This window comes from Linderina pennispora, assembly GCF_002104995.1.
Source record: "Linderina pennispora strain ATCC 12442 chromosome Unknown DL89scaffold_3, whole genome shotgun sequence".
Classification (NCBI taxonomy): Eukaryota; Fungi; Kickxellomycota; class Kickxellomycetes; order Kickxellales; family Kickxellaceae; genus Linderina; species Linderina pennispora.
Genome location: NW_024468251.1, coordinates 1,562,971 through 1,588,920, shown reverse-complemented (window position 1 = coordinate 1,588,920; position 25,950 = coordinate 1,562,971). Strand labels below are relative to the sequence as shown.

General features: G+C 52.5%; 11 protein-coding genes and 3 non-coding genes across 14 annotated transcripts; 6 read left to right on the top strand and 8 right to left on the bottom strand.

Annotated features, from left to right (window-relative positions):
• Positions 1–2,673: 2,673 nt before the first annotated feature.
• On the top strand, positions 2,674–2,755 carry DL89DRAFT_t35. Its single transcript has one exon. It is a non-coding gene; the product is annotated as a tRNA-Leu (tRNA).
• A 703-nt stretch (positions 2,756–3,458) lies between these two features.
• Positions 3,459–3,529, bottom strand: DL89DRAFT_t29. The gene has a single exon. It is a non-coding gene; the product is annotated as a tRNA-Gly (tRNA).
• A 38-nt stretch (positions 3,530–3,567) lies between these two features.
• On the bottom strand, positions 3,568–4,013 carry DL89DRAFT_266038 (uncharacterized protein). The gene has a single exon (XM_040886949.1). It carries the CDS (start codon positions 4,006–4,008, stop codon positions 3,790–3,792), a length of 219 nt encoding a protein of 72 aa, XP_040745898.1. The 5' UTR covers positions 4,009–4,013; the 3' UTR covers positions 3,568–3,789.
• Positions 4,014–5,213: 1,200 nt separating this feature from the next.
• On the bottom strand, positions 5,214–5,748 carry DL89DRAFT_266037 (uncharacterized protein). The gene has a single exon (XM_040886948.1). It carries the CDS (start codon positions 5,679–5,681, stop codon positions 5,319–5,321), a length of 363 nt encoding a protein of 120 aa, XP_040745897.1. The 5' UTR covers positions 5,682–5,748; the 3' UTR covers positions 5,214–5,318.
• A 430-nt stretch (positions 5,749–6,178) lies between these two features.
• On the top strand, positions 6,179–6,250 carry DL89DRAFT_t36. The gene has a single exon. It is a non-coding gene; the product is annotated as a tRNA-Asp (tRNA).
• A 68-nt stretch (positions 6,251–6,318) lies between these two features.
• Positions 6,319–8,334, bottom strand: DL89DRAFT_321491 (acetyl-CoA synthetase-like protein; the record flags this gene model as incomplete). The annotated part of the gene is made up of 8 exons (XM_040891283.1): positions 6,319–6,651; positions 6,710–6,742; positions 6,780–7,190; positions 7,311–7,443; positions 7,520–7,776; positions 7,814–7,888; positions 7,944–8,182; positions 8,241–8,334. 8 exons carry the CDS (start codon positions 8,332–8,334, stop codon positions 6,319–6,321), a joined length of 1,575 nt encoding a protein of 524 aa, XP_040745896.1.
• Positions 8,335–11,991: 3,657 nt separating this feature from the next.
• DL89DRAFT_266035 (ADP-ribosylation factor-like protein 2-like protein) lies at positions 11,992–12,661 on the bottom strand. Its single transcript, XM_040886947.1, has one exon. It carries the CDS (start codon positions 12,600–12,602, stop codon positions 12,048–12,050), a length of 555 nt encoding a protein of 184 aa, XP_040745895.1. The 5' UTR covers positions 12,603–12,661; the 3' UTR covers positions 11,992–12,047.
• Positions 12,662–12,986: 325 nt separating this feature from the next.
• DL89DRAFT_321488 (uncharacterized protein) lies at positions 12,987–13,981 on the top strand (the record flags this gene model as incomplete). The annotated part of the gene is made up of 2 exons (XM_040891282.1): positions 12,987–13,856; positions 13,894–13,981. 2 exons carry the CDS (start codon positions 12,987–12,989, stop codon positions 13,912–13,914), a joined length of 891 nt encoding a protein of 296 aa, XP_040745894.1. The 3' UTR covers positions 13,915–13,981.
• DL89DRAFT_266033 (mitochondrial carrier) lies at positions 13,979–15,302 on the bottom strand. The gene is made up of 3 exons (XM_040886946.1): positions 15,004–15,302; positions 14,568–14,865; positions 13,979–14,524 (listed from the first exon to the last, which is right to left on the bottom strand). Exons 1-3 carry the CDS (start codon positions 15,099–15,101, stop codon positions 14,021–14,023), a joined length of 900 nt encoding a protein of 299 aa, XP_040745893.1. The 5' UTR covers positions 15,102–15,302; the 3' UTR covers positions 13,979–14,020.
• Positions 15,303–15,895: 593 nt separating this feature from the next.
• Positions 15,896–16,378, top strand: DL89DRAFT_113438 (uncharacterized protein). Its single transcript, XM_040883138.1, has one exon. The coding sequence runs from the start codon at positions 15,973–15,975 to the stop codon at positions 16,333–16,335; it is 363 nt and encodes a 120-aa protein (XP_040745892.1). The 5' UTR covers positions 15,896–15,972; the 3' UTR covers positions 16,336–16,378.
• Positions 15,937–17,385, top strand: DL89DRAFT_266032 (uncharacterized protein). The gene is made up of 5 exons (XM_040886945.1): positions 15,937–16,420; positions 16,455–16,652; positions 16,925–16,995; positions 17,029–17,261; positions 17,287–17,385. Exons 1-5 carry the CDS (start codon positions 16,380–16,382, stop codon positions 17,365–17,367), a joined length of 624 nt encoding a protein of 207 aa, XP_040745891.1. The 5' UTR covers positions 15,937–16,379; the 3' UTR covers positions 17,368–17,385.
• Positions 17,382–19,304, bottom strand: DL89DRAFT_266031 (Metallo-hydrolase/oxidoreductase). The gene has a single exon (XM_040886944.1). The coding sequence runs from the start codon at positions 19,268–19,270 to the stop codon at positions 17,495–17,497; it is 1,776 nt and encodes a 591-aa protein (XP_040745890.1). The 5' UTR covers positions 19,271–19,304; the 3' UTR covers positions 17,382–17,494.
• A 167-nt stretch (positions 19,305–19,471) lies between these two features.
• On the bottom strand, positions 19,472–21,703 carry DL89DRAFT_244782 (transketolase; the record flags this gene model as incomplete). The annotated part of the gene is made up of 2 exons (XM_040885074.1): positions 19,472–21,004; positions 21,189–21,703. 2 exons carry the CDS (start codon positions 21,701–21,703, stop codon positions 19,477–19,479), a joined length of 2,043 nt encoding a protein of 680 aa, XP_040745889.1. The 3' UTR covers positions 19,472–19,476.
• Positions 21,704–22,411: 708 nt separating this feature from the next.
• On the top strand, positions 22,412–23,944 carry DL89DRAFT_113420 (MFS general substrate transporter). The gene has a single exon (XM_040883137.1). It carries the CDS (start codon positions 22,506–22,508, stop codon positions 23,910–23,912), a length of 1,407 nt encoding a protein of 468 aa, XP_040745888.1. The 5' UTR covers positions 22,412–22,505; the 3' UTR covers positions 23,913–23,944.
• Positions 23,945–25,950: the final 2,006 nt, after the last annotated feature.

The window sequence follows — 25,950 nt, the reverse complement described above, 5'->3', positions numbered from 1 at the left end:
CAAGTGTATATTTATGGAGGCCATTCACAAATATAAATAGTTAAAGAAACTAAATAACTATTATCAGAATAACCAATTAACAAATAAGAAATCAATTACTAGCAGTAGATAAATATTTTAAAATACAGAATGTTTAGTAGTGGCCAAAAAGATTCTAGCAACTAGATTAACAAATAAACAAAGATGCCAAATATGGTGCTTCTACGAAACCCCCTTCGGCATCCTGAAAAATTTCAGTTGATACACAATTAATATGCTTCTACTGAGATAGAGGCTGCGTCCCGAGAAATCAACTGAAATTTTTCAGGATGCCGAAGGGGGTTTCGTAGAAGCACCATATTTGGCATCTGAACAATAAAATAGTAAAACTATTAATAATTATTAAAAAGCTAACCAATTCTGGCTGATCTCCTATACGCCTGCACAGAAGCTCCGCCAGGCAGTTGCCTCTAGGCACCCTGATCTCAGTGTGCTCACCCCACCGATGCTTGCAATCTACAACAAGCTGGCACCAGTCCTTAATGCCTATGGTGCCAAGTACAGATTCGCCAAAGACAGCCGATACTATGATGCCAAGGTAAATCCGCTTAAGCATCTGCGTGCATACATTCGCCTATGCCAGCTTATCGAGAATGAGCAGCTTGGCAAGTCTCCCCCTTAATGCTTGCCTCTGCAGACATCATGGATCCCAGGCCATGTGCGCTTAGACAAGCAAATAATCAAGCAGGTGTTTGTTTCGAAAACACGTGAGGAGGTTACCAAGATCAATGCAGCAAAGAGGGCAGCAACAGAGGCAAGGAAAGCAGCAGAAAAGGGCGAAAAATTGGCCAAGAAGGCTGCACGCGAAGCAGCGAAGATGCCATCGGATGCAACAGAGGCCACTGCAGCAACTGCAGCAGTAGCGGCTGATTCACTTGCTGCTGCATCGGCAGCAGCAGCAGACACTGTTGCAGCACTTAACAATGCATATGCACCAGCACCCCCAGTCTGTGCACACGACCCGGTCCAAGGGATCACACAATCTGTGTGGGATGTATGGGGCCGGGTCGCAGATCTAACATCAAAGCCATTTAAGGCGCATGGTGATAGAAAATTCCACGGGATGGCGACAACAGATGGTGTAACGATATGCATTTTGTTACAAGACAAGGTACCTAAGGCTGGTGCTGCAGGAGGCAATGCTGCGGGAGGCAATGCTACAGGCAATGCTGTGGGAGGTGATGCTACAGGCGATGCTGTGGGAGGCGATGCTACAGGCGATGCTACAGGCGATGCTGTGGGAGGCAATGCTACAGGCAATGCTACAGGCGATGTTGCAGGAGGTGGTGCTGTGGGAGGCAGTACTATAGCTGACTGTCACTATATCCACCAGATCCCACAGCCAGAGCTGCAGAATCTGAAAGGTCGCTGTGTATTCATCGATCCAGGTCGGGGCGATTTACTGTATATGATGCACGAAAATAGCAGCAATGGGAAAGAGGGTGAGAGAATGCTCTACCGCTACACACGGCAGCAGCGTAATAAGGAGCTCAAGCTGCGCCACCATGACAGGATTCGTCGGGGGGTACAAAGGATCAAGTCCCAGAAGATGCTGTCCGCAGGGCAGAGGCAGAGCTTTCCAAGCACTGCTGCCGGACCCTTAGCCCAGCAAAATTCCGTGCCTACGTTGCTGCCCGTGCATCTGTGCGGTGTGTCCTAGCACCGTTTTATGCAAACACGATGACAACGCGAAGGTTACCAGAGCAGCAGCCCACTAAGTCAAACAAGCAGCACCAAAGGCGCTGTAAGGACCATCCGGGTGTCGGGACCAGTCCCAAGGTGTACCCACTTCACCGCAAGCTGTGCCTTGATTCATTCATGAACCAGGCCCGTGCAGACCACAGGCTTGCCGCGAAACTCCGGAGCAAGTTTGGTCCAGATCCAGTGCTGATCATGGGCAACTGGAGTGCGCCGATGGCCCGGCACCATGCGCCGATTCGTGGCAAGGGATGGCGCGACAAGTTCAAGCACCATGGCTTTGAAGTCTATCTGATCGACGAATTCCGGACATCGTCGATGTGCCCGTTCTGCTGCGATAAGTCACTGCAGACATTCCGGCATGTTCCCAACCCGCGGCCCTACCAGAGATCGAAGAACCCAACTGTGAAGTGCCATGGCCTTCTCCGCTGTACAAGCGAGTCATGTAAGCGGGCCATGGCACAATACAGGCGAGCCTATTCGTCTCGGCTCTTGAACTGCAATCTTGCAGCAGTTCTAAACTTCAGACTCATTTTCCAGTCACTCTGTGATTCAGGCAGTATTCCTGAACGGTTCCGTCGCTTTACGGCCATTGCTGCCGATACTTCTGGCACCACCCCTGCAACAAAGAACCCGCGCAAGAGGCGTGCAGCAGCAGGCGATTCTGTTGCCAGCAGCAGCGAGCCAGCGCTGAAGCGCCTACGCTGAGCAGGCCATCAAGATGGGAGATGTCCATGATCGCTATTGCACCAACAACCATCCGACACGTTCAAATGACCGGTTCGCCGTGATGCCCTTATCGACGTGTCAACCCATGCTGACTAGCAGCCGAGCTCGCATCGCGAGCAGAGTATTTCTAGTAGAAATAAGAAAAATATAGTAGTATCAATGTGTATAGATGAGTACGATATTCATTGCTATTCTCAAAAGCTGAGAGGTCAGATGGCCGAGCGGTCTAAGGCGCTGCGTTTAGGCCGCAGTCTCCCCGGAGGCGTGGGTTCGAATCCCACTCTGATCAGCTACTTTTTGCCACTGCTCGAGGACGATGTGGCGAGAGTTTTGCCCTGGCTATGGATATAGCGCAACTCTATCCTTTTGTAAAGTATTGATAACGATAATGAAACGGTAGCTATTTTCATGACTTGTTTCATACCTTTTCTCTGGTAATTTTACCCTGTAATTCTTACCTGCGACTAGAAATATAAGGGCCGAGTAAAAGTAAATGCAAACCCTTGTGTAGCCAACACATTTTTGAAGACTGTATATTAATTTTTAGCAGCACTATTGTCTATCTTGCAAGGGTGCCGTTTTCTGGCGCCAATGATTGTGTCTCTAGTCGGAGCATATATGTGCTCCAGATGCGAACGCTGCCTTCCACTTTGCAAAATGAATTCATGCTCAACTCAATATCGAGTTATATGATACACCAATTGATATCAAGTAATGCTTGGAACAAATTTGCATTATATGCTACCTAGGCAAACCTATTAGTTTGGATGTCTAGAATCATTACATATTCCCTAGTTCTAGGATTGTAAATGGTGTAAGCCATGGCAATATCTCAGGTACGGCAAATATGAAAGGGAATGGCTATTCAGAAGGTCAGCATAGTTATTATAGCCAATAGAAATTAGACTATTTGTTAGAACAGAAGTTCAAAATGAGAGCTATGATCAGAAATCCATTCAAAAAAGGATACCGCAGATTGGGCAAAAGAGAAGTGCGTCCGCCGGGAATCGAACCCGGGTCTACTCCGTGGCAGGGAGCAATCATACCTCTGGACCACAGACGCTTTAGTCGCCAATTCAAAGCTAATCGGCCGGCCAATCTCTGATGTTATCGCTCGGCGGGAGTGATAATATGCTAGCAAAGGAGCTAGCGTCGGAAGAGCTCGAACCGGAGCTCAGACGTCGGGGAGAGAAGGTCGGGATTGTAACGGGTTATATTTGGAAACAGGTTCTGAGTCAAGGAATATTCGGGGGCTTGTTGTTCTTGTCTTGTCCTGTCGGTCTGACTTCTCCATATATATGGAGTAGTCAACGAGTGTCTTGGCTACGCTTTAGGTGTAGCATATACGATAGGAATTCCTGTGTTAGGATCCGTAAGAGGAGCATAAAGGGCGGACTTGTTCCGTAGACGAGGCAGTGTACTTGTGTTTATATTGCGAGTGGAACCTTGTGCGTGTGTGACGTTGTCTTGGCCCGGGTCTTGATCTTGATCTTGATCTCGCAGGTGGGCTTCGTCATGTTCATGCTCATCCGAGTTGAGCATAACACTGATCATGTGGTTTTTAAAAGGGATGGTGGAGAGGCTTGTTCAGTGGGTCGATTACCAGCACTGTCTGGATCGGTCATGAAGGACATTGTAGTCGCTCGTCTCGCTTGTCTCACTTGTCTTGCTTGTAACGGTCCTGACTTAATAACTTGGAAAAATTTGTAGAATAAAGCTCAATAAACTGCTTTTAACGAGATTGTATCCTAAAAAGTAGACAATAAAACTTAATGCTGCTTGCTGCTCATGGCTGTATTTATACTCGCTCAGTGGGATGGACTTCGGCAAACGGAGTATACTACATGCTGTTATCGGCTGCCGGGCGCCCGCGGGATAGTGCTCCTACATCTGTATAGATCCGATCTATACATATCGGAGGCCATCCGTTGGTAGATGTCGGGAGTCGGACATATCATATCGAATCCATTCGCGGGAGTCAGCTTGACCCGCGATAGTCAGGGGCGGCTAGCACTGATAGCGGAACAGCGGCAAAAGAACGGAGGTAAAAGAAACAATTTGGTCCAGTTGCTGTGTAACCATGTTGTGGTCCGACCATGGACCGATTATGATATGACAATCATGTGATGTTTAAAAGAGACTAAGAAGAAGCATAGTCAGTGGATCGATTACGAAAGACATAGCTCTTATGCTGAACTAATAGATATATCTAGTAGAGATATATGACAAATATAATCATAGCTTTCTCCCCTAGTTTCACTAATGTGATCTGATAGTGCATAGCAGTGAAATCTTCAAAAATGCTAGCATATAGCATTAGTATTTTTCATTTTTCTTTAGCCTTGAAATCCAAACCTATCTATCCCCTACTAGTAATGCTACTATTAATAATTGAGGTTATATCACCAATCACTTCTATATGACATTAAGGTAAACTAATATAAAATATATTAGTTCATATATAAGCACTATAAATCTTCATTAGTATTGTTGCACACCTGATGCAGTTGTACCTAATGTCGGTATATCAGCTGAATCAGGTGACAGAAATCTAGGTACTAATGAGAGCCCCACTACAGCCTATGATATAGAGGTAGAGTCTAGCCTCTGATAAGTTGCACAGATGGCAGTATTAAAAACTCCCGTATGCAACTTGTCTATTCCCTTTTCTCTCTTTTCTTCAGTATTAAATATACCTTTTATAAATCCCCTATATAGTCGACTGACACAACAGTATCAATCGATTACATATTAGGTATATACATCTCTTACTAATCATAGTATGATGTTTTGGTATTCATATTTGCTTAGATAACAAAAAACAATTATTTAGAAAGTGTAAGAGGCATGATTTAGAACCCATCCTCATTATCACTATCACTGTCGCTGTCACTGTCGCTGTCGCTGTCACTGTCACTATCACTGTCGCTGTCGCTGTCACTGTTGCTATCATTGCCACTATGACTAACAGTATTCTTAGGTTGGTATCCGGCACCAGCCTTCCCTTGAGTTGAAGCAACATTGGTCAGGATGTAGTGCATCACTTCATCTTTGTTTCCCATGAGGTGGATGCTAGGGGTACAAGAAATGACCCTAGGGGCGTCTGTGGGATCAGCCTTAGCAGTCTTAGTGGCATGATAAAGCACATCTGCGGAGACAAGCATCTGCAGCGCAAGTGCAGCAATTAATGAAGGTACAACACGGATCTTCAGCATGCTTGGTAACGATTTCTAGGAGGTGTGTGAAAAGGAAATGCAAAGAGCGGATGCAAGTAAAAAGTATGCAACTGTTTTGCTCTGCTTGAAGGATGTGAGGGGAAATCGTGTTTTATATTTGTTTTTACCATTGCCGATAGCCTTTGTAGACAAGCAAGGAAAGTATGATGTCAGGTTAATATAGCAGGTGGCAAAGTAAAGCAGGTGGCTTGTATTGGTCGGGCACAGTGGTTTTGTCCTTTATTTGGTCACTATATTTGTTCTGTGTCGATTTCCATTTAGAATGTTTGTCTATTGACATCATATTTTCGCTGGCAAAGACCATGTTCAAATACGCCACTGACAGAGCAAATATACATTTGTTGAACGATCGGTGTGTTGGCTGACATGGCGTTGCGAACTGCACACCAGTGCAAAGTGCAGCTATCAATAGTGCTTGCCGTAAATGCTAATCCTTATATATATTTCTTATTTCCGAGGAGTCAGCAATATGAGTATCCCCGATAGTATAGTGGCGAGTACACCAGTCTGTCACATTGGAGACCCGGGTTCAATTCCCGGTCGGAGAGCTTAACTTTTACATTTCCTTTTGTCAGGCTAACGAAAACAATTATTTTTGTGGTGTTTGATGGTAAATCTAGTTCTTAGTTAGCTCAGCGTAGAGGCGGTCAAGAATATCTTTGTAGAGTTTTTTGGCATCAGCACGCTTGATCTTGAGAGTAGGGGTGAGCAGGTTGTTCTCAATAGTGAATGGCACAGACTCAAGGTGGATGTTTTTCGGGATCTCATAGCCCTTCAGGTCGCTCTTGCGACCCCAGGAATTGATGGTGCGGCAGAGGTAGTCGCTGGCGGTCTTATCAGCGCATATATCCTTGAGGTCCTTGCCCTCCAAATGCGCTAGCTCCTTGGACTCAGTGATCTCACGGCGCAGGAACTCTTCGTTGGGAACCATGACACCAACAAGCTGGCTCTGCAGCGAGTCGCCCGTAGACGAATGCCTGGTCAATTAGTGGGCAGTTAGTGATAACGTTCTCGATGCGCTCAGGCGCAACATATTCGCCCTTGCGCCAGCTTGAACATATTCTTCTTGCGGTCGACGATGACGAGGTTACCCAGGTCGTCAAACTGGCCGATATCACCGGTACGTAGGAAACCGTGCTCATCGAATGCCTCAGCTGTGAGATCAGGGCGCTTGTAGTACTGGGTGAAGACGTTGTGTCCTTTGACACAAATCTCCCCGCGCGGGTACGGCATATCGTCAACTGTGTATTCCATCTCGGGCACGCTGACCAGCTTGTAGGCGCAGTTGCCGAATGTGCAGCCGACATTGCCAGCCCTCATTTCTGAGATCACGGTCATTCCACATGGGCCAGTGGTCTCGGTCAGGCCGTAGCCTTCATAGACTGTGGTGGAGAAGGCGATACGCAAGAAATCCATGACGTCGTGAGATATCGGCGCTGAGCCAGAGATGATTAAGCGGATATTGCCTCCAAACTTCTCGCGCACAGACTTGAAAACCAGGACGGTCCCAGAGCCAATGTGTGTTTGTGCCCGACAAAAGGTTACCCTTCTTGGTTGAATAGGCATGGTTGAACAGCTTGCTAGGCGAAAGCCGCCACGGGCCTTGACCTGTGCCCACACTTGGTCGTGGATGCGGTTGAAGATGCGTGGCACGCCGACCATGATCGAGGGTTTCAGGGCGTTGATGTCATCAAGGATCTTGCGGATATCACCACAGCCGTATCCGATGCGGCAGCCGACGCTGGAAATAGCAGCATGCACCGCGCGTTCCAGACAATGGGCAAGGGGGAGAATAGAAAAGTGCGTGTCGCCGGCACCAAACCTTGAGCACCTGTCCAATACGCATGCGCTCCTTGAAACTGCCGACAACAGATAAGAAGTTCATGTGAGACAGAACCACGCCCTTAGGCAAGCCAGTGGTACCGGAAGTATAGCAGATCGTGCATGGGTCATCAAGTCCGGCAGGTGTCTCGGGCATAGGGGCAAGGTCGTCCTGCTTACCAGCTGCCTCCAACTCAGTCAGCGTGAGCACACTGCGATCCTCGGACAGAGAATCGATTGCAGATTTAGCGGACTCGGGGATTTGTCCGTAAGACGCATAGGGTTCTGACCGTCGGGATGTCGTCCCAGATTCCAAGCATGGTGTCGAGTTTCTCGGGAGCAACAAACACAAGACGCATCTCAGTCTCGATTGGCCATGTGCTTGATAGCCTCAATACCCAGGGTGTCATACATGGGCACGCTGACAATGTTGTACATGTACGTTGCGTGCTCAGTAAACGACCATTCGATGCGGTTAGGTGAGAAGATTCCAATGCACTCCTGCGGCTTGATGCCCATCTTGGACATGCCAGATCCAATACACTGCGCCTTGTCCAACACCTGGCGATACGTGAACCATTTGTAGTCTCCAAACGATCCATCACTGGCCACCGGCCGGTGGCCAAGGAACTCTGCGGCCTCGCCGGCATTCTTCATACCTTGAAGAAAGTTCAAGTGCATGTTGGTAATGCCTTCGTCGTTTCGTGGCAAGAGTACCATCGGTGCGATTGGCAGCGATACGCGGCTTAGTCTCACCCGCAATTGCTGGCGAATTCAGGACCTCAATCGATGAGAGCGCGGTCGGGTACATGGTTGTGCAGGGTACTTGTGCTCGAAAATGGAATTAGTGGCTACAAGATGGGAGGTAGAGCAAGTATTTAGATGGACCTGTGTGCGTGTGGTGTATTTGCAATTGCATGGGCGCACAGGCTGCATGCTAGTGCATTGTGAGCAGTGATAAAAATACTACAGCAGCCAGAAATATATGCAAGGGGGTGTTCCAGTCATGATCCGGCTTGGGATGCATTAGGTGCTATCCGGAAGGAAGAATACTCGCGGAGCAGCCTTTTATGTGTATTGGGCTGCAGAAGATGGGGACCGCCTATCTGCAACGGCAGGATAGACCATAGCTTTGGCATGAAGGTAGACCTTAGTATGAATTCCGTTGCCCTTACCTGAAACGATACGCAGCGTAGTATAGGGAGATAGAAATATAGAGGAAAGAGAAAAGGCTGCGAAAGGAGAACTTGTGTTTGCAAGACTGGTATGGTTCGTTGAGCCGGGCTGCCTGTTCAGCTTTTATTTGGAAACCAAGGGAGATGATTGCCCAATCCCACCGAGCATTGCCAGAGGAGGTGGTCTGTTGAACGTGGTAAGCAAAAATATTTTTGCCTCCCTCTTTGTCGATCCATCCGCATCAAGCTAGGCAGTAATTCCAACCGCAATTGGGATTTGCCTGCCAGCAACACCCCGTATACAGGCATCGAAAAAAGAAGAACGTTGCATTTGGCTTTGTTTCCAGCTCCTTCGCAGCATATTCTTGTCTGTGGTTGTACAAGTGTACGAATAGGTATTTTTTTTGCTTACAGGTAAGGTAGCCGTCGCATTCTACAGGGCGTGTAAGCTGGTAGCATATTCGTGCTCGGTGGTCTTATTTTTTAAACAGCCACGCCAATGCTCATGGCATAAAGAGAGCGAGTTAATACAAAGCATTGGCCGTATATTCTACAAACAAGTGTACCCCATACGCGTTTGTCACCGGGCCATACTACTAGTGGCATGGGCTGCAAAGGCATGTGCCAAGGACATGTAAACGCTTCTCGCATTGAGTATCTTTGCTTGGTCCATCAGTGATTGATTATATGGCACTAGCATCCCCCTCTCATGCGGTATCCATCAAGGGGTGCATCTAGATGCCCATTAAAGGTGTCTATTCTTTCCCTAAAAGCCGTGTGGCCTGGGGATGATGGACATTACGTTGCATGGATCAGGCAGTGTCTGCATATATCTGGGGCAAAAACAGTGTGCTCAATCTTGTTAAAGATTCTTTCACGTGAACAGTGCAGCGAAAAATGCGTGTGCACAGATCTGTCGGTCCACGCGGACTGTTTCGGGGAGCCGACAAGGATAAACAGCCGGTATGGTTGCTATGTACTGCTTGATTCAGCTGCTTGCATTGAAAGCGGAATCAGCTAAAACGAGCGCTCTTAAAACAAGGTGATGAAAAGGAGGATCTAGTGCCATGTATTGGCTGTTTGAAACCAGCAAACGTATCATGGATAGACAAGTAATAGTGTGCATTCAACTAGCCTCAGCCTGGTTCTTCAGAGCAGGCCTGGCAGTACCGATTGTTTGCACAGTTTGAGAGTGAGATATAGGATAAATCACGTGTTATTGCGCAGCGACCCTTTTTCCTGCCTGTGGAGACCAGAAACATATGGCCAAGTGCCGTTTGCGCCCTCTCACAACTTTTGAAAGCTATCATCGTCCATACCTTTTGCATTAGTCATGTCGCTTCAATTAACACACGAGTTGCTGCACACGTTTCTAACCACAGCCGAAAAAAACGCACAAGACACGTTAACAGCAACTGGCACGCTGGTTCCCTTTGTGTTTGCTCAAAAGGCACAGCTTTGGTACATTCCGGCGACTGTCAACCACCCGCTGCGCAGCGCGCTAGGCCTCACAACTGCTATGATTCTAATCAGTGCACACGCCGACAAACAGAGGCCGATCAAGGTGCACCGTGTAAGCAACGTGATCTGCGGCGCTGAACCACTCATGAGCTGGACACCGCTCGCTGGTGACGACAGCGATGTGCTAGCCGTGTCGGAGTACCAGTACCAGTGGGGGCAGCCGAAAGATTGCGCCACTAGAACGCGACCAGGCGCGGATGCTGACAGCGCAGTATGCACAGATCCTGCCGGAGATCCATGGTCAAGGTGTGCCGATGGTGGTGTGGACGAAGCCGATCGAGCAGGCATTGGGATTGCCATTTTACCTTGTAGTGTTTCAGCCAGGCAGTCCGTCAGAGTTTGCCAGTGTTGTGGCGATCAAACAGACAGGGACTAGGGGCTGCAAGGGGAGAGGTTGTTGTTAGGGAGATAGCTGACAACGAGGTGGGTAGGGTGCAGCAGTGGGCAGAGTACGATTTGCTAGGATCACAGCTTCTGGGAGATGAAACAGCGGTACTGGGAGGCGATATGGCTGGGGATATGCTGCCAGCTTCGTTTGTCACACTGCGCGGGATCTGGGACATGGATACCAAAGGTCCATTGGCGGTCGAGCTACCGCCTGAGCCCCCAGCGTCCGCGCAGATGGATGTTGGAGTTGGTCAGCCTGCCGCTGCTAGCCGAGCCTGAGCCTAACAGGTCTCTGCAGGCACTGTACATGGAGATTACTCGTCCTCGATTCCCTGTGCGCAAGCTGGGCGGCAGGCAAAAGGTGGATGGAGGATGCCGGCACATTCCGGCCACACGTATGGCAGCAGGAGATCAAGAGGGACCTGGAGCCGTTTGCTGATGAGGACCAAATCGCAAGGGAAGAAGGATACGAGGCGGCAGACAGATTGGCAGAGCACCGCGAAGCGTTCGGCCAAAGGGTGGACGAATTCATCGAGGCGTCAATCAAGGACCCGCGCGGTACCGCGATGTTTAGTCGGCTTGGTCGCACAGCACCCCGGCACAGCGCCAGCGGATTACCAGAGCGCCCGGACCTCGATTTCACCGAGCGGCTCTGGAATATAGCCCATTTTGCGTATGACTCGAGCGATCTGTCAGAGCTCCTGACTGCTGTGGCTGAGGGCCTGGAGACAGGCAAGCTGCAGCCGTATATCCAGCACACGAACCAGGCGCCGTTGGCGCAGCTAATTAAGGAGACACTGAAGCTGGCGCAGCAGAAGAACCTGATGGACGCAGACCAGGAGCACGAGCGGCTGGCGCAGCAGCTGGATCTGTGGATCGACGAGCAGCCGCAGGACGCGTTAGTGGCGGTGGGAGCGCAGAAGCTGAGGAACGATTTTTGGTTCTACTTTGTCAATGGCCAGCTGGCGACGCCCAAGCAGATGTCGGTGTTTTTGGACATGGACGTGGAGCCCAAGGAACTTGTGAAAAGGTTCTGGGTGCTACTGCGGATCATGGAGGTGTGGTGGCTGGTGCAACAAGGTGTGCCAGGGCTACCGAGGCACTACGTGTGCCAGGTGATTAGTGCACTGATTGAACATTTCGGCGCTGCATTAGATAGTGAGGCGGCATATGGGGAGGCTCTTAGAGTGACACTGTTTTTGCCCGTGTATGCGACTGAAGTGCAGGAGTTTGTCGGGGCAATTGGCGAGGGGTTCGATCCGACACGGTACACGATAGTGACGCAAGAGCCAGGCAGGAGCAGGCTGGTGGTTCTAACAAAAACGGCTGGCATGCTAGGGTCAGCATTCAATGCAGACGAAGTGGTGGCGGCGGCGGGGATTCTGGAGAGCGGGGACGAGGCTATATTTGATGATTACGCCGTGTTTGAGGCCAAAGTGTTTTAAGAGAACATGTAGATTCTAGTCCCAATGTCGGTAATGAGCCACTGGAGGCCATCCAGCAAGTTCTCGCCAGTGACTGCGCTACATGGCTTGACATTCCAATGGTGCGTAGTGTGCTTGTCCAATTCCAAAGCCTGCTGAATTTCGGCCGAGGACATTGCACCATCGATGTCCTGCTTGTTCGCAAAAACCAGCAAGGATGCGCCTGCAAGCCTGTCTTCCTTCAGCAGGCCCTGGAGCTCCTTCTTGCAGTCCTGCATGCGCTGTCTGTCAGCAGAGTCGACAACCCACACTATACCGTCGGTCTGCTCAAAGTAATTGCGCCAGTAGGGCCGGATGGTGCGCTGGCCGCCAATGTCCCAGAAATTGACAGTGTATGTGTCGAGAGTGAGTGTGGAGATGTTGAAGCCGAGGGTGGGCGAGATGTCGTCGATTGGCTGGTTGTTCATGCGCTTGATGATGGTGGTTTTGCCGGCATTATCGAGGCCGAGCACCAGCACGCGCACCTCTCTTTCCTTCTCGCGGAGTTTCTTCAATATCGACAGTAGCCCCATATATGTGGTTGATGGTATGTATTGGGAAGCGAGCGATCTGCTGGTAACGGATACGGGCCAAGGTAGTTTTTCGTTTTCTAGGAAAATCCCTGGAAGCCGTCTAGGCTGTGATCACAGCATGTGACGGGTCACATAGTATGGTGCACTTGCAGGCACTATCTGGGCTTGAAATGAGGTGGCGGGGCACAACGTTGTAGAAAAAACTTTGACACGCTTTTTCCCTGTGGTCTTTTTCTTTTTCTTTTCTTTCTCTCGTGCTGTAAGGAACACCTGCCCCCTTTTCTTCACATTTCAACAATTCTTCTTTTGTCCCTTTCTATTCCACACCGGGTTCAGTAATTTACTCTCTGCACCATTGCGTGGTTTTTTATTGTTTCAATTTCAATGGAGAACGAAAAGGCGACGTCAGAGCATGAGGCCGAGAACAACGGCACGTACGGGTTCGTGCAAGGGCTAACGAACGCAACGCAAAACATGGGGACGTCGATCCAGGGGATGCAGCAGCAGTTCCTGGACAACATGCAGCGCGCGGTGCAAGTGACGGTGACGCTGAACAAGATGATGGAGGAGCTGGTGAAGCGGTCGATCCAAATCGGCGTGGTGGCGGAGGCCTTGGCAACGGAGCAGCCAAGCACGTTGCTGAAGATCAACGTGACGAACCGGTCGCCGATCCCGCTGGTGGATATGCGGGTGAAGCTGTGGTTTGAGACTCTGGCGGGCGAAGATCCGGTGCATCTGGTGATGCAGCAGAACGAGAAGGGCCAGCTGCTGTTTGACGACACGGAGAAGGAGACGAGCCCGGAGCAGTTCACGGTGTCGCAGCTGGTGACCCTGGGCAGCTCGCAGCTGGTGGCCGGGGCGGTGCGCCTGGAGCTGCCCCGGCTGGTCAGGCTGCGCGGCAGGATTGCGGTGGAGTTTGCGTCGCCTGGGTCTGGCAGCTCGCTGGGAGTGGCCAAGGAGTTTGGGGTGCATTTGCGTCATCTGCTCAGCCACCGCTTCCTGAATGCCACCGAGGTCGGGATGGAGTTTCCCAAGGCTGCTGGGCACTATCTCGAGGGCACAGTCAGAGTTGGTCTGCTGTTTATCAGAGAGGCGTTTGGCGTAAGCCCTGCGGCGGGCATCCCGGTGGGCTCTGCCGTGCTGTTCAACGTCGAGGAACGGCCGGCGCTGCTGCTGTGCATCACGCATGAGGACGGCAGCGTGGCCGAGTGCCAGTGGGCAGTCATCGAGGAGGGCGGCTATACCGACGAGCTGGTAGTTGCATTGACCGGAGAGGTCGCCTACAAGGAAGGCGCCGCCAGCCGAAGCATAGCTATCTTTTCTTCTATTAGCTCCAGCACCAACCCCTGCAATATCCCATCACTCATATCAAGGTTTTTTTTCTAGTTTTGGTAAAAAAAAGTCTATTGTTTTTTATTCTACGCAGGCTGCGCACCCTTGCGCTTGGACAGCAGCGCAAAGACTCGCACGACCTGCAGCGTGAACGACTCCTTGATCATCAGCATCAGGGCCTGTGTGATGACAGCCTTGATGATCTGCGTCTGCATGCCCTTGTAGAGACCCGGGATGCCCTCGCGGCGCAGCACTTTCTGCAGGACGTCGGCCGAGCTCTTATACACGACCTCGTCGCCGCTAACCGCAAGCTCCTGCTTACTGGGCCGCCACTGCAAGCGCACCTTGGCCATGATATACGGATATGTGACCACCGTGGCCAGCGTCTTGGCTAGCGCGCCCACCCAGAAGGCCTCGCCGGACGACAAAAACTGGTCGGCGCGGTCCTTGGTCAGCATGCCCTTGACGCGCTCAAACACGCCGTAGGTGATGGCCGGATTGGAGCACAGAAGCATGGCTGGGCGGAAGCCGGCCCATAGGCCCTGGACGCCCTCGGTCCGGATGATCTCCCGCACGGTGTCGGTCCAGTGCTGGCGCTCGGTGTGGTGGGCCGGTCTGCTGGCGCGTCGCCACCACGCCGATCGGCAGCGTGATCAGCTGGTTCACCATGCCCGCCAGCGCGCCGATAGTGAGCTCGGCCACCGTCGACAATGTCTTGCCGCCCGACTTGGCCAGTGCCTTGAGCGCGATTCCGCGCACCACGCTGTATGCGTAAAAGTACACAAATCCGTTGATCACTTGGTTCACCAGGTTCGTTACCAGGCCGGCGTACAGCCCAGACAGGCCCTCGCGCTGCAGAATCTGCTTCACCGCGTCTATGGGGCTTTTGTACGACTGCGTGCTGGTCTGCACTTGCATCCGCGTCTTTATTCTATAGTGATGGATGCAGTGCTTTTTTCATGTGTCAGTCTTCAGCTGGATCAGCCATGGGTAATCACAAGGAAAACGGTAAATGCATTGTCATGTGAGGGGAGGGACGCCAGCTAAAAGGGGGTTTGTTGCAACTTACGTGTCGAGAGGGTAGATGAGGAACAGCGCCAGAGCTGAGCTGCCGGCCCCAGCGATCGCATGGCCGACCGGAGGCAGGGATTCTTTCGACAGCGACATTGTGGATAGAAAAATACGAATCGCAAGAATAAAAAAGTACAGGGGAGGGCGAGATGTATGTTTCTGGAAATACGCTTATGGACGACAAGCAAAGGCCAGCAGTAACGAGGGGGAGCGTGCGTCGGAGAAATATGTGAAAAAGCGAAGAGGAAGGTGTATAAACAGAAAAAAGGCGGTTCCAAGAGACGAAAGGAAATGAAAAAGAGGAGGGCGAGGAAAAATGCACAAGCACGAGCTTTCTATACTCTCCGAAGAGGCGGCCCTCAATGGGGTGGGTCGTCTGTCTTATTGCAGGTTTATCGGGGGGATCGGAGAGCGAGGAAATTGGCTTGTTCACATGCGTTTATCATCTGCCAAGTGACTGCTAGCAAGGACCCGGATTGCATCCGCCATGCAAGAGTTTTGTATTCTGCGGTTCCTTTGGAAGTCCGAGAGAGGGCGATAAAGAGGATCGCATTCCTCTTTTGTGCTTGCCACACGGAGCATTAGAGTGACTTTTTAGTCCGGGGCCGGACCACGCAGGTTTTTTTTCCATGGGGCCAGGCGGATTAGAGCAAAGGCAGCACGTGATATTTAATTCTCGCATCGCTTGATCTTCAGTTGCATTGTGTTTTTGGGCTACTGCTTCCAGGTTGGCATATACGCACATGCACGGCGCTGGCCAGTATATATATTATCAGCTTCCAAGAGGGTGCTGACCACCGTAGGTAGTAAGCGTAAATTATGTAGCGATATTTCGGTGGCGTGAGGGGTGTCCACATCGCCGACTGCCAAAACGACGACGGTAGGTTGTCCAAAGCATGTCTCCAAAAAACTACCCTCATCTCCCTTCACTAATCCCTCCAAGCACACCATAAACAACAGGATACCAATGAAATACGCAATAACTATCACAGCGCTTCTCTCGCTGGCATACACGGGCACATCCGCCTGCGTCTCAGGCACGTACCGGTGCGCACAGAAAAGCGGGCTGGCCGCGCAATTCCTGCAGTGCGCCAACGGCAGCGAAATTTCCATGATGTGCGGGCCCGGCACAGTCTGCTACTCGCAGGGAAACAGCATTATGTGCGGGTTTCCCGTAGACACGGCAAGCGAGCCGGCCACCGATAAGGGGCTGGTGGCGGGCGCACAGTGCCAGGCATTGTCGCCGTGGGACGAGTATGTGTGCCCAGGGGAGAGCGGCGTCCCATGCGTATTTCCTCAGGTGCGTCAGTGGCAATTACATACATTTTAGCTGTCCGCCGGGCACCGGTGTGTATTAAGAGCAAGGGCAGCAGTATGTACTGCGGGTGGAAGGGCGATGGCGGGGCACTGGCTGGGTCATCGGCTAGTAGCCTCCCAGCCGGCTGAGAGTACTTTATCTGGGAGTACCTCGGCTGGGGCCACTTCGGTCGAGACTACTCCGGTCGAAACTACTCCAGCTGAGACCACTCCGGTCGAGACTACTCCAGCTGAGACCACTCCAGCTGAGACCACTCCAGCTGAGACCACTCCAGCTGAGACTACTCCAGCTGAGACCACATCAGCAGAAATACACTTTATCCTGATACTGTCGGCAGCTCGTCTACCAGTGACCCGTTCGGTACCCTCTTCCCGACCCGCCACTTCCTGACACTGTGCTGCCCTCTTACAGTGACACAACTGGCGCCACACCAGACTTGTCGTCAAACCTGACATCTGACATTCTTTCGCCAACTGCCTCGGACGGCCGAGCCCACAGACTTGACCACCACGGAACCCGCTGCCAGCCCTGCGACCCACCGATCGACACACTGGCGAAGAAATTCGGGCTCTCGGGGCAGCTAATCTCGCAGGGCCTGCAGATGGTGCTTGCCAACGGCATCCATCTGCCAATGCCCCTGCCCAACATTGAGCTGCCGGAGATCAACCTGGCGTCGGTACATCTGCCGGACGTGACCCTTGCAAGGAATTGCAGTCACGGGTCTGCATTTGCCCACGATCACCATACCGTCGCTCAATCCAGCCAGTTTGACGAATTTCGCGTATATCGAGGGCATTCTGAGCAAGGCGCATATGTCGTTTGACGATATTGCCAATCTGCCGTTGCCGGACCTCGAGAGCATCAGCCTGCCGAACATGGGCAGCCTGAATATCGGCAATCTCATGGGCATGATGGGCGGCGGCGGGCTGGGCAACGTTGTGCGGAACGACAGTACGGCAAGAGCCGCAGACCACAACGCTGGGGCAGGACGAAATCATCAATGCCATCGGCATCTCCATGATTACCGATACGTTAAACCACTGAGCTACTTTAAAAAAAACCGAAAATACATTTCATTTATTCTCATCCAAGTACTCGGTTCATTACCGCCAGGACCTGCGTCGCCAGCTCCTCCTCGCTCCACGCCCAGGAAATTGTGAGGGCTGGCAATTCAGCAGTCACTGGAGCCGGCCGATGCCAGAACACGCACGGTTTTGCCAACATTGACGGCGTCGTCAAGCGTGGGCTTAGTGGCAGGGTCAACCGCCAGCAGCTCGTTGATAGCCACCAATGCAGCGCGCGCGGGATCGGCGTCCTGGGCCAGCCCCAGGCGCAGCGCCAGCCTTTCCGCATCGAAGACGCGGCGAGTGGTGAACGCAATCTGGTGCACGGCCTGGTGGGGCGCATTGGAGTCCTCCAGCGACACCTTCTGGGCCAGCTCGTCCAGAGCGAACTCGGATGGATCCAGCAAACGTGGGCGGCCCTGGCTGCCCAGCACCAGAATGCCCTGGACAGGCACGGTGGTGATGGGGCGGGGAGGTTTCCGGCGCTGTTCGGTGGCCCAGGCAGCCTGGAACAGCTGGTCGGACATCAGCGCACGCACGTCCCGGCCAGTGGCAATCTCCAGCAGCTCGCCGTTGGCCGGGTCGTAGCAGGGGCAGGCGAACTCGCCCATGATCTTGGACTTTAAATATGTCATGCGGCTCTTCTCGCCATGCACCAGCACCACATTGCGCGGCGCCGCCTGGCGGATCAGCTCCATGATGCCCTTGGCGTCGGCGTGGGCCGAGAACGACAGGTTCTGCACGTCAATGTTGACGTGCACCTGCGAGTACTGGTCAATATCCACGACCTTCATGCCGCTCAGCACCTTGGCGCCCACAGTGCCGGCCACGCAGTACCCGGGCATAATCAGCATATTGCGCTCGTCGGGCGCCCACTTGCGGAAGACCTCCAGAGATGTGCCAATGTGCAGCATGCCGGGCGTGGCGAAGCACACCATGGGGCCGGGCAGGTCGGCGTAGTCGCGGTTCCACGGCTTGATGTACTTGAAGTCGAACGGGTTGCGGTCCACAAACGACTCCTTGACCTTCTGGTTGGTCCAGTTAATGAACAGCTTGTAGAACCGGTTCGCCTTCTCCGTCAGCCCCGCAGAGAAATACACGGGGGCCGTCAGACCCATGCGCTCCCAGTACGTCTCGATCAGAATGCACAGCTCCTGCGCCCGGCCCAGCGCAAAGCACGGGATCAGCACTTTGCCGCCGCGCTGCACGCACCTGTGGACTTTCTCCAGAAAGTCCCGCTCACGTGCGCGCTTCGAGTCGCGGATGGTCGTGCCGTACGTGGTCTCGGTGATCAGGACGTCCGGGCGCACGCGGTCTATCCATGCAGCGCCCAGATGCCTATCCGGCGTCATGTTGTAGTCGCCGGTGTAAACCACGCTCTCGTTGCCGCACCTCGCATACACCATCGCCGCGCCCAGCACGTGGCCGGCATAATACGCGCGCAGCTCCAGCTCGTCATCCACCCACACGGTCTCATGCAAATGCAATGGCACCACTTTTTTCATGCAGTCCTTGATGTGCTGCGATGTGAAAAAGCCGGTCTCGCCCTTGCGCTCCACCGTGATCTTGCGGTAGTCCTCCAGGAGTATCGGGCAGATGGCCTTGGTCGGCGGCGTCATGTAGATGGGCCCGTGGTAGCCACGCTGCTCGGTGAAATGCGGCAGTGCCCCGCAGTGGTCCAGGTGGAAGTGCGTGATCACCACTGCGTCGATGCGCGATGTGAAGTCGCCCTCGGTCGTGATGTAGTTGAAGTCGGGGAATCGCCGCTCGTCGTTGTACCCCATGTGCATGCCGCAGTCGAACATGATGGTCTTGCTGCCCAGCGTCACCAGCACGCATGACCGCCCGACGTCCTGTCCAGCGCCCAGGGGAACAATTTTCATGGCTAATGTGTATGTGAAGAATGCAAGGCCTTGGAAAGCAGCTTGTTATCCAAGCAATCTCTCCAGAAGCCCAGTCATCCTGCTTGTTTGTATTTTTGCCATTGCGATCACGGGCTTTTGGGTGCCACATGTGCCAGGGGGGGGGGAGTGATGGTTGGTGGGCTTATAAATGCAAAACTTGCTATTGGAAAGACATTTCTGGCTACTTAGAAATCAAGATCCAGGGTCGGCACAGCGTTGGTCTTGTAGTACTCGATGACCTTGAGCGCCTTGGTGGCAATGGTCTCGGGCACCAGGCCGAACTTCTCGTACAGCTGCTGGTACGGGCCCGAGGCACCAAAGGTGTCAATGCCAATCGGGTGGTGGACGTACTTGTGCCAGCCAAAGGTCGACAGGGCCTCGACGCTAATCGACGGCACGCCGGGCGTCAGCACCTGGTGGCGGTACTCGGCCGGCTGCTCATTGAACAGCTCCAGGCACGGCATCGACACAACCTTGACGGTCAGCCCGTGCTTCTCCGCCAGCAGCTTGGCCGCATCCACGGCAATCGACACCTCCGAGCCCGTGCCCACCGCCACCAGATCCGGCTGAGCGGCCGCACCGTACGTCTTGAGGTGGTAGCCGCCCTTCAGGGTGTTCTCGATCGACGAGCCCTCCAGCTGCGGCAGGTTCTGGCGCGTCAGCGACAGCACCGACGGACGCGTCGCGTGCGTCAGCGCCGCGTAGTAGGCGCCAGACACCTCATTGCCGTCGGCCGGGCGGAAGTTCAGGTAGTTGGGCGTCGCGCGCAGCATGGCAAAGGTCTCGATCGGCTGGTGGGTCGGGCCGTCCTCGCCCAGACCAATCGAGTCGTGGGTCATCACGTACAGGACGCGGAAGTGCGACAGCGCCGACAGACGCGTGGCTCCGGCAGCATACGAAATGAAGTTCAGGAACGTCGACGCAAACGGAATGTTCGCTCCGTACGCCGCAATGCCGTTGGAAATCGCCGCCATGCCGTGCTCGCGCACACCGAACCGCAGGTACCGGCCCGCGTAGTCGCCCAGGCCCGTGGCCGCCGGCTGGAAGTCCACCGCGTCCTTCCACCGCGTCAGGTTCGAGCCCGTCAGGTCCGCCGACCCGCCGATCAGCTCCGGCAGAACCGGCGCCAGCGCATTGATCACACCCTCGGACAGCTTGCGCGTCGCCACAGCCTTGTCTGCCGGAGTGAACGAAGGCAGCGCCTTCTCCCACCCTTCGGGCAGGCGGCCCTCAATGCGACGCACCAGCTCCGCATGCTCCGCCGGGTACGCCGACGCGTACTTGGCCAGCAGCGCGTTCCACTCGGCCTCGGCCGCAGCGCCCAGAGCAGCGCGCTCAGCGTACTGCTTGGTGACCTCCGCCGGCACCACGAACGACTGCGCCGGGTCGAACCCGAACAGGGTCTTGACTGCGCCCAGCGACTCGCCGCCCAGAGGAGCGCCGTGCACACCGGCAGTGCCTGCCTTGGCAGCGCCAAACCCGATCGTCGTGGTGACCTTGATGATCGTCGGCTTGTTCTTGACTGCCTTGGCCTCCTCGATGGCGCGCGTCAAACCCTCCAGGTCGTTGTCGCCGTCGGCCACCTCCAGTGTATGCCAGCCATACGCCTCGTAGCGCTTCAGCACATCCTCCGTGAAGCCCAGCTGCGTCGAGCCGTCGATCTGGATTCCATTCGAGTCATACAGGACAATCAGGTTGCCAAGCTCGAGGTGCCTATCAAGCCAGATGCTGTCAGTGATTGGTGAAAAAAGATGCGACCGGCTGGCCGCAGGAACAGGGCTCGGAGAAAATAAAACAAAGCGCCGCTTTTCTAGCCGCTTTGCAAGAATGGATCACCGGAACACCCATTCTGCTGATATGAGTAATTACAAGCAAAAAATTTTCCTCCGCTACTTACCCAGCAAGCGAGCTGGCCTCCGACGCAACGCCCTCCTGCAGGCACCCGTCGCCAGCAATAGTGTACACGTAGTTGTCAATGAGCGGGAAGCCCGGCTTGTTGAACGTGGCTGCCAGATGGCGCTCGGCAACAGCCAGACCCACTGCGTTGGAGATGCCCTGGCCCAGCGGGCCCGTTGTGACCTCGATACCGTCAGTATGCGTGTTCTCCGGGTGGCCCGGCGTGACCGAGTTCAGCTGGCGGAAGTTCTTGAGGTCATCAAGCGACACCTTGTACCCCATCAGGTGCAGAAGCACGTAGTGCAAAGCGCACCCGTGCCCGTTCGACAGCACAAAGCGATCACGGTTCAGCCACTTGCTGTGCTGGGGGTTGGCCTTGATGAACCGCGTGAACAGGACGTGCGCCATCGGCGCGCACCCCATCGGCGCTCCGGGGTGTCCAGAGTTGGCAGCCTGGACCATGTCCGCGGCTACAACGCGGATCGTGTTGATGGAGGTCTGGTCAATGTTCGACATGGTTTCCTGACGAAAATGGCTTGTATGGAAGTTTAGAAAGAAAAAAAGAGTACTTGGTTGTTGTGTGAGCGAACTAGAGAAGCAAGAGCTAGTAAATCCGAGAGAGAGGAAATTTGTGATACTGATAAAGCCACCGCCGCTGCCGCCCAGTTACTTGCCTTTTAAACGGATCAGGGGTGGTGGCAGCTTGACCATTATTAGCATCAGTGTTAGCAGGCGATTAGTCAAAATCATCACCAATCGGCCCCTCACGCTGACAAAGGCGGCTCGTTTTGGAAGCTAACCCGCATTACTCCGTCAGCCAGTACCACGTAGGCGGAAAGGAGGGCCGATGTTTCTCAGAGCACATGCAGAGTGGTGGGTGCTGAGTAATGCTGATTCTCTGCACCTGACATGCATATCACAGAATCACGAAATGTAATTGGGAACCTACCGGCCAAGCATATGCTTTCCCCTTGGTGTCAACCGACCACACCACCAACCCCCACCGGGTCACCGTTGATTTTCACAACAAGCTCGGCTGATCACTCGTACGCGAAGACATCCTGCAAAATGTAGAAAGTGACTGAATTTGCGCTGTTTGTCGATACCTCCCTTTGCTGTTCTTACGAACTGCATACTTATTTGTATCCCTTCCTATGGATCTTCGCAATAAAAAGGCGAACAGAAGATAAGCGGGTTGGTCGTTCGCGGGGTTCAAACCTTTGGTCCGTATAAAAATAATGTCTCCCTCACATCCGCTGTCTGTTCACATATAGCTTTCGTTTACTGACTATTTATTGATGCCCGCATTAAGCTCCTAATGACAGGACGCTCAACTCCCCACCAGGACATACCTGTCGACGATGCGTCCGACGCTACCATAGCTCAAACCGACGAGATTATGAAATCGTACCTGCGCAAAGTCGACCTGCGCATTGCGGCGTTCCTCTGCTTTGGCTACGGATCCGTGCTTCTGAACCGCTCTGCAACCAGCTTCTCCAAGATCCAAGGCATCGAAGCCCAGCTCGACATGCACGGCACCCAGTACAACACATTGCTTGCGTTATTCTACCCGACCTTTCTGTTTTTCCAGCTGCCGTTGAACCTGGTGTATCGGAAGATCGGTGCCCGCATGTACATCCCAACAATGCTGTTCTGTGCCGGCACATTGAGCGTATGTGTGCTAGCCGTGCATTCGTACTCTGGCATGCTGGTGATTCGCATTCTCGAGGGACTCTTCCAGGCGGGGTTCTGCTCGGCTGTGTTCTTCACTCTCTCGCTCTGGTACCCGCGCCAGTACCTCGCCACACGCACTAGCTGGGTAATCAGCTCTACATGTCTGGCTGGCATCCTGTTCTCCGCCTTCAGTCTCGGCCTCTCGAAGCTTAACGCGCCAGCACCCATCTACTCCTGGCAGTACCTGTATTTGCTGGTCGGCTTGCTGGCCTGCGCTTCAGGTCTCTTTGGTTTCGCCTTTATCCGTGACCATCCGGACACTGCCAGCTTCCTGAATGACCAGGAGCGCACCTTCATTGCTGAGGTCATGAGCAAGAGCGACTTGCAGGCGAGCCAGTCGAAGAAAATATCCGGCCGTCAGATCATCCAGGGCCTGACCGACTGGCGCCTACTGATGTTCATGGCCATCGACTTTGCCAACAACTACGTGGGCGCATCGGCCAGCGGCTGGGCCCCTGTCCTACTAACAAGCATCGGCCACTCGACCACCACCAGCATGCTGATTTTGCTCATTTCGGCCATCCTGGCCATGCTGGCGACCATTGCCACTGGGTGGTACGCCCAGCGCATAAATCACATCGGCTACTTGCAGATTGCCCTGTCGGTGGCTGGAGCCGTCGTCCTTGTTATTGGCGTGGCCGGTGTCCAGAGCAAAATTGCGCGCACCATCAGCGTGTTCCTTTTGCCAATTCTCGCCGCTCCTGCCTGTATTGTCGGCCCGACCTGGCTGAACCTGAGGATCCGCGGGACCGACAACAGCGCTATTTCCAATGCCTTTGCCACCGCCGCCTGCAATATCGGCGTGTTTGCTAACAGCTACGCCTACTTAAACAGCGATGCGCCGCTGTATATCAAGGGTAGTTCATCTAACTTTGCCATGTTTGGTGCTGCTATCATCTGCAGCGCTGTATTGCTGTATAGCTCTAGAGCCGACAAACTCACTAACTCGCGTACCAGCTTCAGAAAATCTGGATTCAAGCATATCCACTAACGCTGCGCAGCATAGCTGTTACTTTACTTCTATACCTTACCTACCTATATATAAGATTTTATAGTCTAAAAAGTGTCCGAGCGTCTGCTAGAATCTTTTTAATTGGTTAAAAGATAAACCCCTTAAGCTTCAACACGAGTTTGAGTGACTTGCTCTGTAAACTCCTTTTGATCTTGTCGCCCTGGCTTCACCGATGAGGTCAGATGCTGCACAAACTGGTATTGTAGTGGTCACAGGTCTCCACTAGATATCTCCATTGGTTCAGCGCAAGAGCTGCTCTCGTTGTCGGTCGGCCTTATAACTTCCATGGTGTCATAATGGTGGTCATCACCGGCTGCGCAACACTCTTAGGATATTTATTTATAAGCACCTATTGAATAAGGCCATATAGCTCTTCTAGCAGTCATGCAATATTTGTAGGTTTATTTTATAAATTAATTTGTCTTATGAACATGCGTAAGCGGTAGTATTTGGGCCACAATGGACCCAATCTGTATAGACTGATCCAAGAGACTGTATCAGTGCTAAGGGCCCCAAGAACCATGCAAGCCAGATCGTTTTTAATAAAAAGTTCTTGATGCTATGCATACGCAATACAGCAAAACTGAACAGCATCATTTCTCTTCTTACTTTGCCTATTGAATTTCTCAAATGAATATTACCCGCAGCACTACTGTCATAAAGACATCATTTGGTGGTATTGGCTTCCATGATTCTATGTTGCCCCGCCTAGAGCAATTTGTACACAGTGTCAATATCATCAAAGAGCATACATACATGCTTGCACGATGGATATTACTCCATCAACTAGCTGATGATGATGCCTTTTATCAGAATTATATTTTCCTCATCTAATTGTTCTATTTTTCTTTATATCTTGCTACCCAGTCCAATATTGGACCGGATCCTTCTTGTCTTTCTTCGAGATTTTTCTACTTGCTTAGTGCCTTTCTGCACTCTCTCACACTTTCCTAATATATCGACCTTCTGGTGTTTCAGCCCGCTCTACAATCTTGTATTGCTTGTAATCTTCTGACACCTTTGACCCTGCAACATTTGTGAAAAAGGGGGTTTTTTTCATTCTATTTACTTATTAATTTACTACAATCTGAAGGCGAAGACGGCCATATCTGCCGACGATTTCATCAACCAGAAGGACAGGTCAGAACTGTCGAGCGCAGATTTCGGTGATGTAATTAGATACCATATTTATGATTATCTAATACATAATGGCGATATCGAGCTACATGGCGTGCGCGAAATGAATCAAGTAGCAACATATGTGGATACCGAGCTGATGACAGCATACAAGAACAACATTGTGTTGCACTACAGCACTTGCCTACAGCGGATTCTGGCCAAATTGATTGATATTCGCAGCCGCAAAAACACACTGCACAGTACAATGGGCAATGTGTCCAAGGCTGAGTTCAATAATGCATGTCAAGTGTGTATTTATATACCTGCACAGAAGCTCCGCCAGGCAGTTGCCTCTAGGCACCCTGATCTCAGTGTGCTCACCCCACCGATGCTTGTGATCTACAACAAGCTGGCACCAGTCCTCAATGCCTATGATGCCAAGTACAGATTCGCCAAAGACAGCCGATACTATGATGCCAAGGCAAATCCACTTAGGCATCTGCGTGCATACATTCGCCTATGCTAGCTTATCTGGAATGAGCAGCTTGGCAAGTCTCCCACCAATGCTTGCCTCTGCGGACATCATGGATCCCAGGCCATGTGCGCTTAGACAAGCAAATAATCAAGCAGGTGTTTATTTCGAAAACACGTGAGGAAGTTACCAAGATCAACGCAGCAAAGAGGGCAGCAACAGAGGCAAGGAAAGCAGCAGAAAGGGGCGAAAAATTGGCCAAGAAGGCTGCACGCGAAGATGCCATCGGATGCAACAGAGGCCACTGCAGCAACTGCAGCAGTAGCGGCTGATTCACTTGTTGCTGCATCGGCGGGAGCAGCAGACACAGTTGCAGCACTTAACAATGCATGTGCACCAGCACCCCCAGTCTGTGCACATGACCTG